The 19410-nt window shown below is 36.7% G+C and overlaps 1 protein-coding gene across 5 annotated transcripts in view; it reads left to right on the top strand.

Moving 5' to 3' along the window:
• Nucleotides 1-19410, top strand: part of sema3h (sema domain, immunoglobulin domain (Ig), short basic domain, secreted, (semaphorin) 3H) — a 223171-nt gene that overhangs the window by 68393 nt on the left and 135368 nt on the right. For all 5 annotated transcript variants that reach the window (XM_062054464.1, XM_062054463.1, XM_062054460.1 and 2 more), the window contains one exon: nucleotides 17806-17960. In XM_062054464.1, coding sequence (XP_061910448.1) covers nucleotides 17886-17960 — 75 coding nt within the window. In that variant the 5' untranslated portion in view covers nucleotides 17806-17885. The remainder of the gene's footprint in view (nucleotides 1-17805; nucleotides 17961-19410) is intronic.

The following is a 19410-nucleotide window of genomic DNA, read 5'->3' as shown; positions in this document are numbered from 1 at the left end:
TTTGTTAGAATATATAACAAATTGGACCAAGCTATATTTCTAACAAAGACAAATCATTATTTCTTCTAGATTTTCCAGAACAAAAATTTTAAAAGAAATTCAAAAGACTTTGAAATAAGATTTAAATTTGATTCTACAGATTTTCTAGATTTGCCAGAATAATTTTTTTGAATTTTAATCATAATAAGTTTGAAGGAATATTTCACAAATATTCGTGGTCGAAAAAACAGAAGCTAAAATGAAGAATTAAATTAAAATGTATTTATTATTCTTTACAATAAAAACAATTATTTACTTGAGCATTGATTTAAATTGTCAGGAAAGAAGAGGAAGGAATTTAAAAGGTAAAAAGGTATATGTGTTTTTTCTCTAAAATTGTCTTTCTGAAAGTTATAAGAAGCAAAGTAAAAAAAATAATGAATTTATTTAAACAAGTGAAGACCAAGTCTTTAAAATATTTTCTTGGATTTTAAAATTCTATTTGAGTTTTGTCTCTCTTAGAATTAAAAATGTCGAGCAAAGCGAGACCAGCTTGCTAGTAAATAAATAAAATGTAAAAAATAGAGACAGCTCACAGGTAAGTGCTGCTATTTGAGCTATTTTTAGAACAGGCCAGCGGGCTACTCATCTGGTCCTTATGGGCTACCTGGTGCCCGCGGGCACCGCGTTGGTGACCCCTGTTCCACACAGTAGCTCAGTTACAAATGATGGAAAAGATGGAAAGGACAATGCAGGTATAAAATAGACTAAAAGCAATACAACATATAACATATATACATAGGGATGATGTTTGATAAGAAATTATCGAGTTCCAGCCCATTATCAAATCCTCTTATCGAACCGATTCCTTATCGAGTCTGTTATCGAATCCAGATAGGTTGTTGTATATGGAAAAAACCACAATATTTGGTTTAACAAAAGCTCACTTTTATTTTATAAGAATAAAATAAAATAAATAAATAAATATTGACTGTTACCCCCCTAAAAAAATAAAATAAATAAATATTGACTGTTGTTACCCAAAGTATATTAAGTGGGATTTTTCAGAAAAACAAATATATACAGTAACACAAAAACAACCTGTCTCTGTGATCACTATAGGTTTATAAATAATAATAGTGTTAAATAAAATCAGTCCCTAGGGCACAAAACTGAAAATAATACAGCTCTCCAAAAAGTGCACTTCTGCTGCTATTGGAACATACAAACTACACACACAGGCAGACAGCTAACAAACAATCCAAGACGTCTAATAAAGTTCCAAAGCAGATTAATCCATTTAGGCTCTTTATTGTTGTTGATCTTGCTTTGTCTTTTCCTATCTTTACTTTTGTCTTGCACTGGACTGTTATTTATTAAAAATTTTTAACTGTAATACACACAATGACAAATGTATAAGCTATGTGATTCAATTAACATACTGAAATGTAATACACAATATGTAAATATTAGCTTCACACAAATATACAGTACTATCATCAAACAAATACCTCTGAGTGTTGAAACTATTTCGATGGTGGAAATACACGACTGGCAGCCATTTTAAGTCCTCAAAACATCCATTGAAACAGTGCACAAAAATAATTTTTCAATAAACATCTTAGTATCAAATTTAACCACTTTCCACCTTAATATTGAGTTGCATAAACAAGTTAAACAGTTTACTTACAGACTTATCTTTTCCAAGGCTTGTAAGAGCTAACACAACTTGTCTACTTCTCAATTGTCTCATGAACTGAACTGACGTCGCCAACCCGGAAGTGCCCAAACTAATGACGCGTAGTATTTTCATATCGCCACAAGGTGTCAGTAAGAGTCTACAATCAAATGAGCATAACATTGCCATCCCACAGGGCATTTCCTGTGGGACGGGATTCGTTCCCAGGGATTCGAATAAAATGTTTTATGTGGAAAATATTGCATATATTGTGTGGTTGCCATACAAAAACATTGTTTTCTTTGACAAGAGAGCATAAAACAAACAAAATAATAGTTCAAACATAAAATTGACAGATATATCTTAAGTTGATCTAGTAACTTAAGTGTTGAAAGTAAAAAAAAAACTAATACAAATGTATCACTTTGAGTGGGGCACCTTTTGGATCCCAAATATATTTAATGGGATTTTATTTATCTTTTTACTGTGATTGCTCAAAAATAACAATGAATTAATATCAATGGTGTCTTGCATTATTGATGTTTTTAAGGCTCTAATTACTTCACATCAAACATTGCTTTCTGAGTGTTTTGGGCAGTGGGGGAAATACTGCATATTTCAGTTTTATTATAAAAAACAAAGTTGTCTTGACAGAAAAGGCATAAAACCTTTTTGGTTTTTTAAATTTTATATCAACCTAAAGTTGATATACTGTAGAGATTTACTGTAAGCGTTAAATAAAAAAATTAAAAAAATTATTTGACTTGTTTTTAACATTTTAATGACTTAGACCAGGGGTCACCAACGCGGTGCCCGCAGGCACCAGGTAGCCCGTAAGGACCAGATGAGTAGCCTGCCGGCCTGTTCTAAAAATAGCTCAAATAGCAGCACTTACCAGTGAGCTGCCTCTATTTTTTTAATTGTATTTATTTACTAGCAAGCTGGTCTCGCTTTGCCCGACATTTTTAATTCTAAGAGAGAAAAAACTCAAATAGAATTTGAAAATCCAAGAAAATATTTTAAAGACTTGGTCTTCACTTGTTTAAATAAATTCATTAATTTTTTTACTTTGCTTCTTATAACTTTCAGAAAGACAATTTTAGAGAAAAATTACAACCTTAAAAATGATTTTATGATTTTTAAACACATATACCTTTTTACCTTTTAAATTCCTTCCTCTTCTTTCCTGACAATTTAAATCAATGTTCAAGTAAATTAATTTTTTTTATTGTAAAGAATATTAAATATATTTTAATTTAATTCTTCATTTTAGCTTCTGTTTTTTCGACGAAGAATATTTGTGAAATATTTCTTCAAACTTATTATGATTAAAATTCAAAAAAAATATTCTGGCAAATCTAGAAAATCTGTAGAATCAAATTTAAATCTTATTTCAAAGTCTTTTGAATTTCTTTTAAAATTTTTGTTCTGGAAAATCTAGAAGAAATAATGATTTGTCTTTGTTAGAAATATAGCTTGGTCCAATTTGTTATATATTCTAACAAAGTGTAGATTGGATTTTAACCTATTTAAAACATGTCATCAAAATTCTAAAATTAATCTTAATCAGGAAAAATTACTAATGATGTTCCATAAATTATTTTTTAAATTTTTTCCAAAAGATTCGAATTAGCTAGTTTTTCTCTTCTTTTTTTCGGTTGAATTTTGAATTTTAAAGAGTCGAAATTGAAGATAAACTATGTTTCAAAATTTAATTGTCATTTTTTTCGTGTTTTCTCCTCTTTTAAACCGTTCAATTAAGTGTAAATATCATTAATTATTAATAATAACATAAAGTTAAAGGTAAATTGAGCAAATTGGCTATTTCTGGCAATTTATTTAAGTGTGTATCAAACTGGTAGCCCTTCGCATTAATCAGTACCCAAGTAGTAGCTCTTGGTTTCAAAAAGGTTGGTGACCCCTGACTTAGACCCTTTATGGTCACTAGAAGCCCTAAAGGTAAAAAAAACCCAAAATCCATATATTTTGTTATGATTTGAAAATGAAAACTATCAAAATGGCCCCCGCAGGCTTTAATTTTTCCGTGTGCGGCCCTCAGTGGAAAAAGTTTGGACACCCCTGCCTTAGTTAACGATGCATGTACATTCTGGTCAAAATTCAGGAATATGTCGGAAAAGAAAACCTTACACATATTCAGTCATCTTTGTCCAGTTGTTACGGCTAATCAGTGGCATATTTTTCTTAGAAGATTTTGGATTAAACTGATTTGTATGACCTCATGCTTTTGACTGCATTCCACTATATGAAAATACATTGATTGGTGAACCTTGCCATTCTCAGCTGCTCATAGCATCGCTTGACTTGCCACAATGCACTTATGATCTCACCCATTAGGATCTTCTTGTGATGTTGCTGATGTTTCCACTGCAGTGGTGGTTTCAGGTTCGATCAAGCCAAGCTTTTATATCGAATAAAGCAAGGTCATACTGCTCTTGTGGCACGCACACTGTAATTCAGATGACTTACTGGATGCTTGTGTATGCACATCCGCTTTGGTTCCCTGTCAAGAGGCTGGCTCTCATAGGTGATACGCCTTCAAATGGAAATGTGAAGCAGTACTTGGGTTATCGCAGCCCTTGAAAACAGTGGTGGCAGTGAATAACAAAACCTTTAGTCTGAACTCGTAACTTCTGAAAGTACCACCAAACTTAAGGGATTGGCCTGCATAACCAAAGTTGTTTACCATAAAGAAGAATGTCTTCAAGCTGAATGCCGTTTTAGGTTTAAGTTTTAAACATGCTGACTCAGTGACATGTTTTTGGCTTGCTTACTTATTATACCCAAAAGTGAGCGAAGCAGTTATAAATATTCCACCTGTGTTTATTTCCTGCTATAACAAACAGTCTCTTATGGAGAAGGTCTGCTTGAGCATAATATGTTGGGTGGGAATCCCTTTCCATTACGAGATGGTGATTTAATACTTTATGTTTTCATCACAGTTTGTTGGTTAGTCAGAATAGTGATTAAAAAAGACCTACTTTGCTTTCTAAAAAAGAAGATTTTTCTCAATGAATAATATGTTCATTAAAGGCCTACTGAAATGAAATGTTTTTATTTAAACGGGGATAGCAGATCCATTCTATGTGTCATACTTGATCATTTTGCGATATTGCCATATTTTTGATGAAAGGATTTAGTAGAGAACAACGACGATAAAGGTCGCAACTTTTGGTCGCTGATAAAAAGAGGAAGCACTCTTCACATTCTACCATTGTTTTCAATGGAGCGAGAGAGATTCGGACCGAGAAAGCGACGATTACCCCATTAATTTGAGCGAGGATGAAAGATTTGTGGATGAGGAAAGTGAGAGTGAAAGACTAGAGAGGCAGTGCAGGACGTATCTTTTTTCGCTCTGACCGTAACTTAGGTACAAGGGTTCATTGGATTCCACACTTTCTCCTTTTTCTATTGTGGATCACGGATTTGTATTTTAAACCACCTCGGATACTATATCCTCTTGAAAATGAGAGTCGAGAACGCGAAATGGACATTCACAGTGACTTTTATCTCCACGACAATACATCGGCGAAGCTCTTTAGCTACTGAGCTAACGTGATAGCATCGGGCTCAAATGCAGATAGAAACAAAATAAATAAATCCCTGACTGGAAGGATAGACAGAAGATCAACAATACTATTAAACCATGGACATGTAACTACACGGTTAATAATTCCCAGCCTGGCAAAGCTTAACAATGCTGTTGCTAACGACGCCATTGAAGCTAACTTAGCAACCGGACCTCACAGAGCTATGATAAAAACATTAGCGCTCCACCTACGCCAGCCAGCCCTCATCTGCTCATCAACACCCGTGCTCACCTGCGTTCCAGCGATCGACGGAAGGACGAAGGACTTCACCCGAACATCCGTGCGGTTGGCGGCTAGTGTCGGCTAGCGCGTCTGCTATCCAAGTAAGTCCTCCTGGTTGTGTTGCTACAGCCAGCCGCTAATACACCGATCCCACCTACAACTTTCCTATTTGCAGTCTTCATTGTTCATTAAACAAATTGCAAAAGATTCACCAACACAGATGTCCAGAATACTGTGGAATTTTGAGATGAAAACAGAGTTTTTTTGTATTGGATTCAATGGGGTACCAATACTTCCGTTTATCTAGTGACGTCACGCGCATACGTCATCATATATAGACGTTTTCAACCGGAAGTTTAGCGGGAAATTTAAAATTGTACTTTATAAGTTAACCCGGCCGTATTGGCATGTGTTGCAATGTTAAGATTTCATCATTGATATATAAACTATCAGACTGCGCGGTCGGTAGTAGTGGCTTTCAGTAGGCCTTTAAGGTCAGAATTCAGAAGTGTGACAGACACACCTATGAATACGGAAACATTACACATCTTCAGCTTGTTTAAATGTCTAAAACCTGAACAAAAACAACATTCACGGAACCAGGACTTCTTTATCATGCTGCTGATTCACCCACAGGGCGTAATGAATCTGAGAACAGCATGAACCCGAACGATTTACCTCTCTGACCATTTGCTCGAGTACCCTGCCTGTTTTCCCCCACTGAGCCCAAGTAAACCATCTGCTATCTTGTTTTTCTCTCTCTTTATCTCTCCAAATGTACTGTCATCTTTGTTAGCTTGTTATTGTATTGGATATTGAATGGGAGTGAGGTAGGAGAATGCTAGTTTGAAAACATCCTTGTACGTTTCTATGAGACTTTGTGGAAGTGTTACGCATGATTGAGAAGGACCCATTATAATATCCCCCCATCTATTCTTCACGTCAGTTTATATAAAGCGGAAACTATATGTGTGCTGTTCCAGGATTTTTTTTAATTTGTGAGGTGTACTACCCTGTTTATGTCAACAACCCGTCAATAAGTCCACCAACTCATCAAGTCCTGATCCACCATGTACTTCCATTACTACTGCGAGCCAACATTGATATACATCGTCGACACATCGCTTTTAGCAAAAGGCTAATTTCTATGAAAAAATGGTTTGTTCATGTTGACTTGTTGTTTACTTCATCATTAGTGTTAGGGTGCTTTTTGCAAAAGCAGATTTATAATTGTCTAAATAAATTAAAAAAACAGTTGAGTTAATCTATGAGAAGCTTGGTTCTTAGATTTAGACTTAGACAAACTTTATTGATCCACAAGGGAAATTGCTCTACACAGTAGCTCAGTTACAAAGGATGGAAAGGATAATGCAGGTATAAAGTAGACTAAAAATGTACCGTAGTAGCAATATAAATACAACATAAAAGTGTACAGCTCTGGTAATGGGGTACATTCGCACCCACCTGCACAAATGTACCGTAATTTCCGGACTATAAGCCGCTACTTTTCCCCCTCGTTCTGGTCCCTGCGGCTTATACAAGGGTGCGGCTTATTTACGGCCTGTTCTTCTCCGACACCGACGAAGAGGATTTCGGTGGTTTTTCGCAGGAGGAAGACGATGACACAATGATTAAAGACTGACTTTTCATATACGGGTAGGCTGGTTATTTTGATAACGTACAGGCGAGCCCTTTGTATTACTTTGCACCGTTGTATTATTTGTACTCTGCACGAATTCTGTTCGCCATGTCAAAGATGTGAAAGTTTGATTGAATGATTGAAAGATTTATTGTTAATAAATGGGACGCTTTGCGTTCCCAAACAGTCATCTCTGTCCCGACAATCCCCTCCGTGGTAGCAGGAACCCCTATATACTACGCTAATTACACATCAAAACCCTGCGGCTTATAGTCGGGTGCGGCTTATATATGGAGCAATCTGTATTTTCCCCTAAATTTAGCTGGTGCGGCTTATAGTCCGGAAATTACGGTACTTCAAAATGTAACAATCAAAATAAATATGACTTTTTGTTTTGTTTACTAGGGCATGCATATATAATATGCATTATTTTGACCATTTAAAATCAACGATAATAAAAAGGAGATGCTTGTAAATAGCATAAAAATGCCCCAAAAACTTGGAAAAACGCGATTCTTAGCGTTACTTTTTGGTGTAACCATCATGAGCGTTCTGTTCAGGTATATTTCTTTTATATTTGGATAAATCATCATATTTATGTATTACTAAATTTAAATAGGTATTGATCAATCTTTAAGCTGTGTGTATTTGATTTCAATTTACTTTTGACATCTTATTTAGAATTGTAGTTGACACTTTTACAACCTTGTGTTGCGCTCATGATGGCGTAACCAAACTAGATTTTATTTAATGATCTTATTTTGAATATTTATTCCCTTTTTTTTTACATTTAGTATATTTAAATATTCATTTATAAACATTGAATACATTTCAAATATCAATAAAATGCAATTGCCTTCATCTTATAGGGCAGGGGTCACCAACCTTTTTGAAACCAAGAGCTACTTCTTGGGTACTGATTAATGCGAAGGGCTACCAGTTTGATACACACTTAAATAAATTGCCAGAAATAGCCAATTTGCTCAATTTACCTTTAACTCTATGTTATTATTAATAATTAATGATATTTACACTAATTGAACGGTTTAAAAGAGGAGAAAACACGAAAAAAAATGACAATTAAATTTTGAAACATAGTTTATCTTCAATTTCGACTCTTTAAAATTCAACCGAAAAAAAGAAGAGAAAAAATTTAAAAAATAATTTATGGAACATCATTAGTAATTTTTCCTGATTAAGATTAATTTTAGAATTTTGATGACCTGTTTTAAATATGTTAAAATCCAATTTACACTTTGTTAGAAAATATAACAAATTGGACCAAGCTATATTTCTAACAAAGACAAATCATTATTTCTTCTAGATTTTCCAGAACAAAATTTTTTAAAGAAATTCAAAATACTTTGAAATAAGATTTAAATTTGATTCTACAGATTTCTAGATTTGCCAGAATAATTTTTTTGAATTTTAATCATAATAACTTTGAAGAAATATTTCACAAATATTCTTCGTTGAAAAAACAGAAGCTAAAATGAATAATTAAATTAAAATGTATTTATTATTCTTTACAATAAAAAAAATAAATTTACTTGAACATTGATTTAAATTGTCAGGAAAGAAGAGGAAGGAATTTAAAAGGTAAAAAGGTATATGTGTTTAAAAATCCTAAAATCATGTTAAGGTTGTATTTTTTCTCTAAAATTGTCTTTCTGAAAGTTATAAGAAGCAATATAAAAAAATTAATGAATTTATTTAAACAAGTGAAGACCAAGTCTTTAAAATAATTTCTTGGATTTTAAAATTCTATTTGAGTTTTGTCTCTCTTAGAATTAAAAATGTCGGGCAAAGCGAGACCAGCTTGCTAGTAAATAAATACAATTTAAAAAATAGAGGCAGCTCACTGGTAAGTGCTGCTATTTGAGCTATTTTTAGAACAGGCCGGCGGGCTACTCATCTGGTCCTTACGGGCGACCTGGTGCCCGCGGGCACCGCGTTGGTGACCCCTGTTATAGGGTAATGTTTAGTTACACCAAATCATGAGCGTAACACTAAGCTTCATCACTTTGACTTGTAATATCTCTAATTCTGGTGGTGTTTTATGCTTTTTTTTTCTTTTTGGAACATGTACTATACATATAATACAATAAAGTCCCATATACAATTATGTTTCTAGCAATACTTTAATTTTGCCTTTGAAAGTAACACTCCAATGTCCATTAGTGGAGCTGTACACATATGTAATATTTACATAATATATATCCAGTATATAGTACATACTGGTACTGATATATGATATTATTATATTATATTTTCTAATAATATATACAATATATAACAAATCCCAATAACAAGTGGGATCTATTGGTCTGTCTTGTGCCGATGTTGTTAATTGGCATCATAGAAATAAAAGTGACTTAAATTGACTTGTAAAAGTCATTTTTGTTTCTTTCTATTTTGAAAATCTTAATTTCCTTCTTTGTGATGTTTGGTCAGATTCCCTCCCATTGTTCACTTTTCCAGTTTTTTTGTATCACTTTTGTCGCCTCACCTGTCATCCATCCAATCATCCTGTCATCCTGTTAATCTTTTCTCCCACCTTCATTTTTATGTTGTTTCATTTCTTTATCAGGCTTTGTCATCCCTCTCCCCCTCCCATACAATTCACCAATCTATGCATCATTTTCCTGCTCTATTATTCCACAATATCCGCTCAGTTAGTCTTTGGCTTCACCCACATGGTCCCCCTTTCCTCCTCAATCCACTTCCATGCCCATCATTCTGCTCTCTGCTATCTCCTCCACAATCACCCCCTGTCATCTCCCATTCCTTTCCACCCAGCTCATTGTCATCTGTCACTATTTCATCATTTCTTTCATCAGGATTGCTTTCTCCCCACCCCGTCCTCTCTATCCCCCTCGCCCTCATCTGTCCATCACCGTGTCATGTTTTGACATCTACCCATTCTTGTCTCGTAACTGCCTATAACCATCAGACCATTTTCATCTGGCCGGCACTTTCCTCTTGCCTTTTTTCTCATCTTCTCTCCCCGCCGTGTGCCCACCTCCTTTTGACCCGTGTGCGAGTGCATTTCACTAACATTTATGAGCACGATCACCAAAAGAGGTGCGCACTTTTTTGGAGGGGGATTTAATTTAACCACGAAAGACAAAGACCGATTCCCACGCTTGGTTCAATCACAGAAGGTCCAAAAGGAAATGTTCGACTCCCGCAGATTCCGATTATTTCTCCTGTGAGTGACAAAATTACATCCCAGCTAGGAACAGTAAACAAAACCCACACGGGCTCACAGCTTGTGGCCGCTTAATTGGACAGAGATGTGAAAGGCTGTTCTTCCGCCACGTTAGACACTGTGATGGATTTGGCAAGGAACCAGGCAACAACAACAATTTTAAGGCTTTGTGAATTAACTTGAGCTTCACTTTTTGTTTTGATAACGATAACACTTGTGGGGGGGGGGGGAAATGTAAGTCAACTGTGACAATGAAAGAAATGGCCATTATATTTATTACTGCTCAGATTGTGGGTTTATTCTACCACAATAGTTCATGTGGAGCAAACAGTATGGCTCATTCACAAGAATGATGAATGTAAGATGTTACTTATCCTGCACCAAAACCTCTCTAAGGAGTTTGTTTTTGCTATAATTAGTTTTGTTTATTTATCGAAATTAGAGAAAAAACATTTATGTTCTAAGGCAGACCTGGGCATTCTGCGGCCCGCGGGCCGCATCCGGCCCTTTGTGCGTCCCTGTCCGGCCCGCGTGAGGCCAATTATAAATTACAAAATAAATTTGAAAAAGTATCTATGTCGAGTGTGCAATACAACGGTGCTGCTTTTGTTTTGAAAATCGTTATTTGTATTACTTCCGTGTGGACGTATGCGTGATTGTGAGCGAATGTGAACAACTGCAATTACAAAATAAAGTTGAAAAAACATCTATGTCCTGCGCGCAATACAACTGTGCTGCTTTTATTTTGAAAAGTATTATTTATGGGCGTGTGTAACCTGCGAGTGAAGGTGCACATGCAGCGACAAGTGATGCACGGTTTACACCCCAGACGCCAAAAAGAGACAAGTTGATGAGGAATGCCGTGTTTTCAACAAGACATGAACTGCAAAGCAACGTCCCCTCACCTAAGGTGCGTGCCTGCGCAATTGCGCACTGCTCAAGCGTCCGCTGCGCGCAGCAAATATATGCCGCGCACCAAATCAAATCCCATCTGAATTCTAAACAAAATAAACATATTTATTCTATGGAATTTTGCAATGCAACTTAGAGTGACAGTGACAACAAGCGGCCCTAACGGTGTTCGTCAACACCGTTCAATTGAACACCGTTCAATTATTGTAACGTCTATCGAGATGCTTCGAGGACAGGAATTATATCGATCACTTTATTGAACAAAACTGTTTATATTCGGACATAACCACACCAAAAACATGAGTAAAACAATTCTATCTCGAAAAACTAGTCATTTTCTGCCGTACAAACCAGGCCAAAACCAACTTGTCATCTGTCACCAACACGCATAGCACTAAACCACTGGTGCGTTTAAGGCCACACAAAAAGTCGGACAACTCAAACACCACACAAAGTTACACTATGACTCCTCAGTCATACGTGTGCTTATTTTACTGTCATTTATTATTAATGTTAATTTATATATATTAGTCATGGAATGCTGTTACACACACTATGTTGAAGTATTACTATTATTATTAATTATTATTATTATTTATCTTATGGTATATATCAAAAATAATATTGAGCAAAATTTAATTGAAATATTGTCGATGTGGCCCTCCAGCAGTGCTCGGGTAGCTCATGCGGCCCCCGGTAAAAATTAATTGCCCACCCCTGTTCTAAGGTCAACCTCTAATTTGTTTCCATTTGAGTAAAAAATGTTTTTTCATTGATATGTTATAGGGTCAGACTGTTTGCCGTCATGACACTTTCATACAAATAAATGTGGTCCATTCTCAACTATCATACAAATGTAAATGAATAAATAAAGTGTGATAAAATGTTTGCGTTAAAAATAGTGTGGGTAGTGCTTGCAACTAACACTGGTTATTGGATGTTGTTTGATTTTGCTTTGTTTCTGAATTGTTCCAATCCAATGTGAATGGGTCTATTAAAGGCCTACTGAAATTATTTTTTTTTAAATTTAAAAGGGGATCCATTCTATGTGTCATACTTGATCATTTCGCGATATTGCCATATTTTTGCTGAAAGGATTTAGTAGAGAACATCGACGATAAAGTTGCAACTTTTGGTCACTGATAAAAAAAAAAGCCTTGCCTGTACCGGAAGTAGCGTGACGTCAAGAGTTGAAAGTCTCCTCACATTTCCCCATTGTTCTCAATGCAGCTAGAGCGATTCGTAACGAGAAAGTGACGATTACCCCATTAATTTGAGCGAGGATGAAAGATTCGTGGATGAGGAACGTTAAGAGTGAAGGACTAGAATGCAGTGCAGGACATATCTTTTTTCGCTCTGACCGTAACTTAGGTACAAGCTGGCTCATTGGATTCCACACTCTCTCCTTTTTCTATTGTGGATCACGGATTTGTATTTTAAACCACCTCGGATACTATATCCTCTTGAAAATGAGAGTCGAGAACGCGAAATGGTCATTCACAGTGACTTTTATCTCCACGACAATACATCGGCGAAACACTTTAGCTACAGAGCTAACGTGATAGCATCGTGCTTAACTGCATATAGAAACAAAATAAATAAACCCCTGACTGGAAGGATAGATAGGAAATAAACAATACTATTAAACCATGGACATGTAACTACACGGTTAATGCTTTCCAGCCTGGCGAAGCTTAACAATGCTGTTGCTAACGATGCCATTGAAGCTAACTTAGCAACCGGACCTCACAGAGCTATGCTAAAAACATTAGCCAGCCAGCCCTCATATGCTCATCAACACCCGTGCTCACCTGCGTTCCAGCAATCGACGGTGCGACGAAGGACTTCACCCGATCACAGATGTGGTCGGCGAGACGGAGGAAGTTAAGGTGAGTTCGCCGGCTAGCGCGTCTGCTATCCATCTCTGTCCTCCTGGTTGTGTTGCTGTAGTCCGCCGCTAATACACCGATCCCACCTACAACTTTCTTCTTTGCAGTCTCCATTGTTCATTAAACAAATTGCAAAAGATTCACCAACACAGATGTCCAGAATACTGTGGAATTTTGAGATGGAAACAAGAGTTTTTTTGTATAGGATTAAATGTGTCCGCATACTTCCCGTTTCAACCATTGACGTCACGCGCATACGTCATCATACATAGACATTTTCAACCGGAAGTTTAGCGGGAATTTTAAAATTGCACTTTATAAGTCAACCCGGCCGTATTGGCATGTGTTGCAATGTTCAGATTTCATCATTGATATATAAACTATCAGACTGCGTGGTCGCTAGTAGTGGCTTTCAGTAGGCCTTTAATTGCAGATTCAGATGTTCAAGTTTTAATACATGAGGGTTGGTAACAAAATCCCCACATTGACAGGGGGTTGGTATCTGAAAAAAACTTGGGATGCTTATCCAAATTGACACAGTTTGACCTTTTTTGCAGCCTAGACATTTTGTCCTTCTGGAATAAACCTGTGATATTTTTGGATCAATATTTAATCCCCCCTGTATGCCCTGCCTTTGCCCTAAGGGTCTCCATCTACAAATACACCTATGTTGTCTATGTGGTGGGACATTCAAGAAGAGAACCTCTGAATTCTGAAATGTACTTTCACTATGTGTCTAAAATCAATGATTGCGTTTTATATCTGATATTGATTTTGGTTTTTTTGTTCCTTGGGTTCCACCTAATTTCGTCCTCAGATGATTAGATCAATATTTCCCATCTGATACATCCCACCTCTCCATCACTGTCAATCTCTTGCATTTGTTCCTCTTCTAAGACTTAGACTTAAACAAACGTTATTGATCCAGAAGGAAAATTGTTCCTCTGTAGTAATTTTTTCATGTCTGTTATGAATCTATCCATCTTATCGCATGCTTGCAAACCCTATATAACATTTTGCACAAAGCTGTTCTCCAGAACTTGCTGTTAGTAATTATGTGACAGGTGCTGTGAGGATCTGCCAGGGCCTGGTGCCATTATCAAGCATGTATGTGCTGTTGTTTTGCATGCTGATTTCAAGTTTCAAGTTTTTTGATAGAATTGATTGAAACTTTCATTAGTAGGTTGCACAGTGAAGTACATATTCCGTACAATTGACCACTAAATGGTAACACCTGAATAAGTTTTTCAACTTGTTTAAGTCGGGGTCCACTTAAATTGATTCATGATACAGATATATACTATCAAATATATACTAACATCATAATACAGTCATCACACAAGATAATCATCAGAGTATATACATTGAATTATTTACATTATTTACAATCCGGGGTGTGGGATATGGAGGGGGGGGGGGTTAGGTTTGGTTGGTATCAACACTTCAGTCATCAACAATCAGCATCAACAATTGCATCATCAGAGAAATGGATATTGAAACAGTGTAGGACTGACTTGGTAGGATATGTACAGCAAGTAGTGGACATAGAGAGAGAGATCAGAAAGTATAAGAAAAAATGTCTACATTTGATTGTTTGATTGTTTACATTTGATTATTTACAATCCGAAGAGGTATTATGTGGAAGGGAGGGTGTTAGTCAAGGGTTGTAGTTGCCTGGAGGTGTTCTTTTAGTGCGGTTTTGAAGGAGGATAGAGATGCCCTTTCTTTTACACCTGTTGGGAGTGCATTCTACATTGATGTGGCATAGAAAGAGAATGAGTTAAGACCTTTGTTAGTTTGGAATCTGGGTTTAACGTGATTAGTGGAGCTCCCCCTGGTGTTGTGGTTATGGCGGTCATTTACGTTAAGGAAGTAGTTTGACATGTACTTCGGTATCAGGGAGGTGTAGCGGATTTTATAGACTAGGCTCAGTGCAAGTTGTTTTACTCTGTCCTCCACCCTGAGCCAGCCCACTTTGGAGAAGTGGGTAGGAGTGAGGTGCGATCTGGGGTGGAGGTCTAGAAGTAATCTGACTAGCTTGTTCTGGGATGTTTGGAGTCTAGATTTGAGGGATTTGGAGGTGCTAGGGTACCAGGAGGTGCATGCGTAATCGAAAAAGGGTTGAACGAGAGCATACTTGCCAACCCTCCCGTTTTTAGCGGGAGAATCCCGGCATTCAGCGCCTCTCCCGACAACCTCCCGGCAGAGATTTTCTCCCGACAAACTCCCGGTATTCAGCCGGAGCTGGAGGCCACGCCCCCTCCAGCTCAATGCGGACCTGAGACTCAGTGGGGACAGCCTGTTCTCACGTCCGCTTTCCCACAATATAAACAGCTTGCCTAACGAATTCAAACAAATGGAAACAAGAATTTCAGTTCATCCAGGACAGTTTGAAGGGGAAGGTGTATGTTGCCTGTAAATATGTAGAACAGACTTCTCCATTGAACACGGTGGCCGAAATGATATACTCATCATGAACGGAGAAGTTAAACAGGACAATACTGCCATCTAATGGATAGCCACCGGAACACTGAAATTCAAGTATTTCTTTTATGTAAATAAAAAAAAATAAAATAAAAAAAAAATAATAATAAAAAAAAAAATATATATATATATATATATATATAGGTATATATATATATATATATATATATATATATATATATATATATATATATATATAGCTAGAATTCACTGAAAGTCAAGTATTTCATACATATATATATATGAAATATATATGAAATACTCGAGTTGGTGAATTCTAGCTGTAAATAACCACGCCCCCAAACCCCCACCCCCGACCAAGCCCCTCACCCCCCACCTCCCGATATTGGAGGTCTCAAGGTGATCGAGAGTTACCGCTAGAATCTTCAAGGTGCTTTTGTTGACCAGAGAGGAGATTCTATAGAGAAATCTCGTTCGTTGGTTGACCTTTTTGATTACCTTGGTTGCCATTTTATCACAGGAAAGATTAGCCTCTAGAATGGAACCTAGGTAGTTGACCTCATCTTTCCTGGTGATAACAATGTCACCCACGTGTATAGTGAAGTCATTGACTTTCTTAAGGTTGATGTGGGACCCAAATAGGATGGATTCCGTTTTACCCAAGTGTATGGATAGCTTGTTGTCAGCGAGCCAGGTGCAAATTCTACAGAGCTCAGCACTGAGGATTTTCTCCACCTGTGACTTGTCCTTGCCGGATACCAGCAGGGCCGAGTCATCCGCAAACAAAAACAATGGATATACTGTATATGAAAAGTTAACACAAGACATATGAGTTGGCCACTCCTGTCCTCGCTCTGCTAACAGCTGAACTCTAGTGCCATAATTCTCATAGTTGGCATGGTGCAAGAATCAAAGAAGGAAAGAAAACAGCTGTGTGGCGATGCACTGAATACTGTTTTGGCATTTGTTTGGGTCAATATAGTGCTTTGCCTTACAGCGCCAACATGAACATGTACTATATATTTATTGTGACAAATATATGACATCCCTTTAAGTTTGAGTCCATAAGACGGATTGACTTGACAGTCTATATCAGGGGTCACCAACCTTTTTGAAAGCAAGAGCTACTTCTTGGGTAGTGATTAATGCGAAGGGCTACCAGTTTGATACACACTTAAATAAATTGCCAGAAATAGCCAATTTGCTCAATTTACCTTTAACTCTATGTTATTATTAATATTTAATGATATTTACACTTAATCGAACGGTTTAAAAGAGAAGAAAACCCGAAAAAAATGACAATTAAATTTTGAAACATAGTTTATCTTCAATTTCGACTCTTTAAAATTCAAAATTCAACCGAAAAAAAGAAGAGAAAAACTTCAAAAAAAGAATTTATGGAACATCATTAGTAATTTTTCCTGATTAAGATTAATTTTAAAATTTTGATGACATGTTTTAAATAGGTTAAAATCCAATCTGCACTTTGTTAGAATATATAACAAATTGGACCAAGCTATATTTCCAACAAAGACAAATCATTATTTCTTCTAGATTTTCCAGAACAAACATTTTAAAAGAAATTCAAAAGACCTTGAAATAGGATTTAAATTTGATTCTACAGATTTTCTAGATTTGCCAGAATATTTTTTTTGAATTTTAATCATAAGTTTGAAGAAATATTTCACAAATATTCTTTGTCGAAAAAAACAGAAGCTAAAATGAAGAATTAAATTAAAATGTATTTGTTATTCTTTACAATAAAAACAAATAAATTTACTTGAACATTGATTTAAATTGTCAGGAAAGAAGAGGAAGGAATTTAATGTGTTTAAAAATCCTAAAATCATTTTTAAGGTTGTGTTTTTTCTCTAAAATTGTCTTTCTGAAAGTTATGAGAAGCAAAGTAAAAAAAACAATGAATTTATTTAAACAAGTGAAGACCAAGTCTTTAAAATATTTTCTTGGATTTTCAAATTCTATTCGAGTTTTGTCTCTCTTAGAATTAAATATGTCGGGCAAAGCGAGACCAGCTTGCTAGTAAATAAATAACATTTAAAAAATAGAGGCAGCTCACTGGTAAGTGCTGCTATTTGAGCTATTTTTAGAACAGGCCGGCGGGCTACTCATCTGGTCCTTACGGGCTACCTGGTGCCCGCGGGCACCGCGTTGGTGACCCCTGGTCTATAGCTTCATAACTAATACTCTTTCTTCTTCTACAGAACTGATCCAGAATGGCCGCTTGCTAACGCTGCCCCTGGCGGCGGGAGACCTGCACTCCCTTCTGCCCGACAAAGACGGCATGCGCCTGTATGTGGCCATGAAAGATAACCTGCTGTCTACCAGCATGGATGACATCACGCAGAACCCCCGCAAGGTATACACATAATTTGCCATAGCAACTGATTGACAATTAGGCATTATTTTTAGTAAACTGGTAGTGATTTAGCAGCACGGTGGACAGGGGTTAGCGCTGGCGCCTCACAATACGAACGCACTGGGTTTGATCCCCGGGCTCGGGGTCTTTCTGTGTGGAGTTTGCGTGTTCTCCCCGTGACTGGGTGGGTTCCCTGGGGATAGGTTGATTGGCAACACTAAATTGGCCCTAGTGTGTGAAGGTGAGTGTGAATGTTGTCTGTCTATCTGTGTTGGCCCTGGGATGAGGTGGCGACTTGTCCAGGGTGTACGTCGCCTTCCGCCCGAATGCAGCTGGGATAGGCTCGAGCAGACCTGCGACCCCAAGAGGGAGAAGCGGTAGAAAATGAATGGAAGGATGGATGATGGTAGTGATTTAGAATAATTTATGAAAAGAAAAGTTGTCCTGCCATTTTATTTCAGGTCATAGAAACAATATTGGCTGCCGAATTCTTGCGATGTTTTACATCTTAATGTCTCCAAACCATGACTCACTGCAGTATTGTGACTAATTTATAAAACAATACATTTACCTTCAGGTCCTTGTATCAGTTATGAGTTTTAAATCCTTAAAGTGGAAAAACAATCTTAATTTAGTTTCATGTACCGTATTTTTCGGAGTATAAGTCGCTCCGGAGTATAAGTCGCACCGGCCGAAAATGCATAATAAAGAAAGAAAAAAAACATATAAGTCGCACTGGAGTATAAGTCGCATTTTTGGGGGAAATGTATTTGATAAAACCCAACACCAAGAATAGACATTTGAAAGGCAATTTAAAATGTCTAAAGAATAGCGAACAACAGGCTGAATAAGTGTACGTTATATGAGGCATAAATAACCAACTGAGAACGTGCCTGGTATGTTAACGTAACATATTATGGTAAGAGTCATTCAAATAACTATAACATATAGAACATGCTAGTTTATTTAGAACCTTTATTTAACCAGATAAGAAAACCCATTGAGATCAAGATCTCTTTCACAAGGGTGACCTGGCCAAGAGGTCAACAGCACATGTCACAGAGCAGTTTCTAAATAAATACATTAAGACATACATTTTAAAATACATAAGAGAAGTGTAAAACAACAGAGATTTACATCTTTAAAAACACAGGCACTGTGCAAACGTCTCTCGCTGTTTGTCCCTCAGGACAGAACGGAAGGCTCCAAATGGAAGTAGTTCTGTAAGTTTCAGTTTCGTCTGCAATTCATTCCATGCCATAGGGGCAGCAATGCCAAAAGCTCTTTTGCCAAATTCAGTCCGTACATGAGGAACAGTTAAAACATACAAATTGTTAGAACGTAACGCGTAAGAGCTGCTTTTTCTTTGTAACAGAGTACACAAGTATGGAGGTATTAAACCTAAAAGAGCCTTATAAATGATAGTCAGCCAATGTGTGTATCTGCGTGC

This window comes from Entelurus aequoreus, linkage group LG07 (genome assembly GCF_033978785.1).
Source record: "Entelurus aequoreus isolate RoL-2023_Sb linkage group LG07, RoL_Eaeq_v1.1, whole genome shotgun sequence".
In the NCBI taxonomy this organism is placed as follows: domain Eukaryota; kingdom Metazoa; phylum Chordata; class Actinopteri; order Syngnathiformes; family Syngnathidae; genus Entelurus; species Entelurus aequoreus.
The sequence above is the reverse complement of the archived record's forward strand: the minus strand, read 5'-3'. Positions and strand labels throughout refer to the sequence as shown.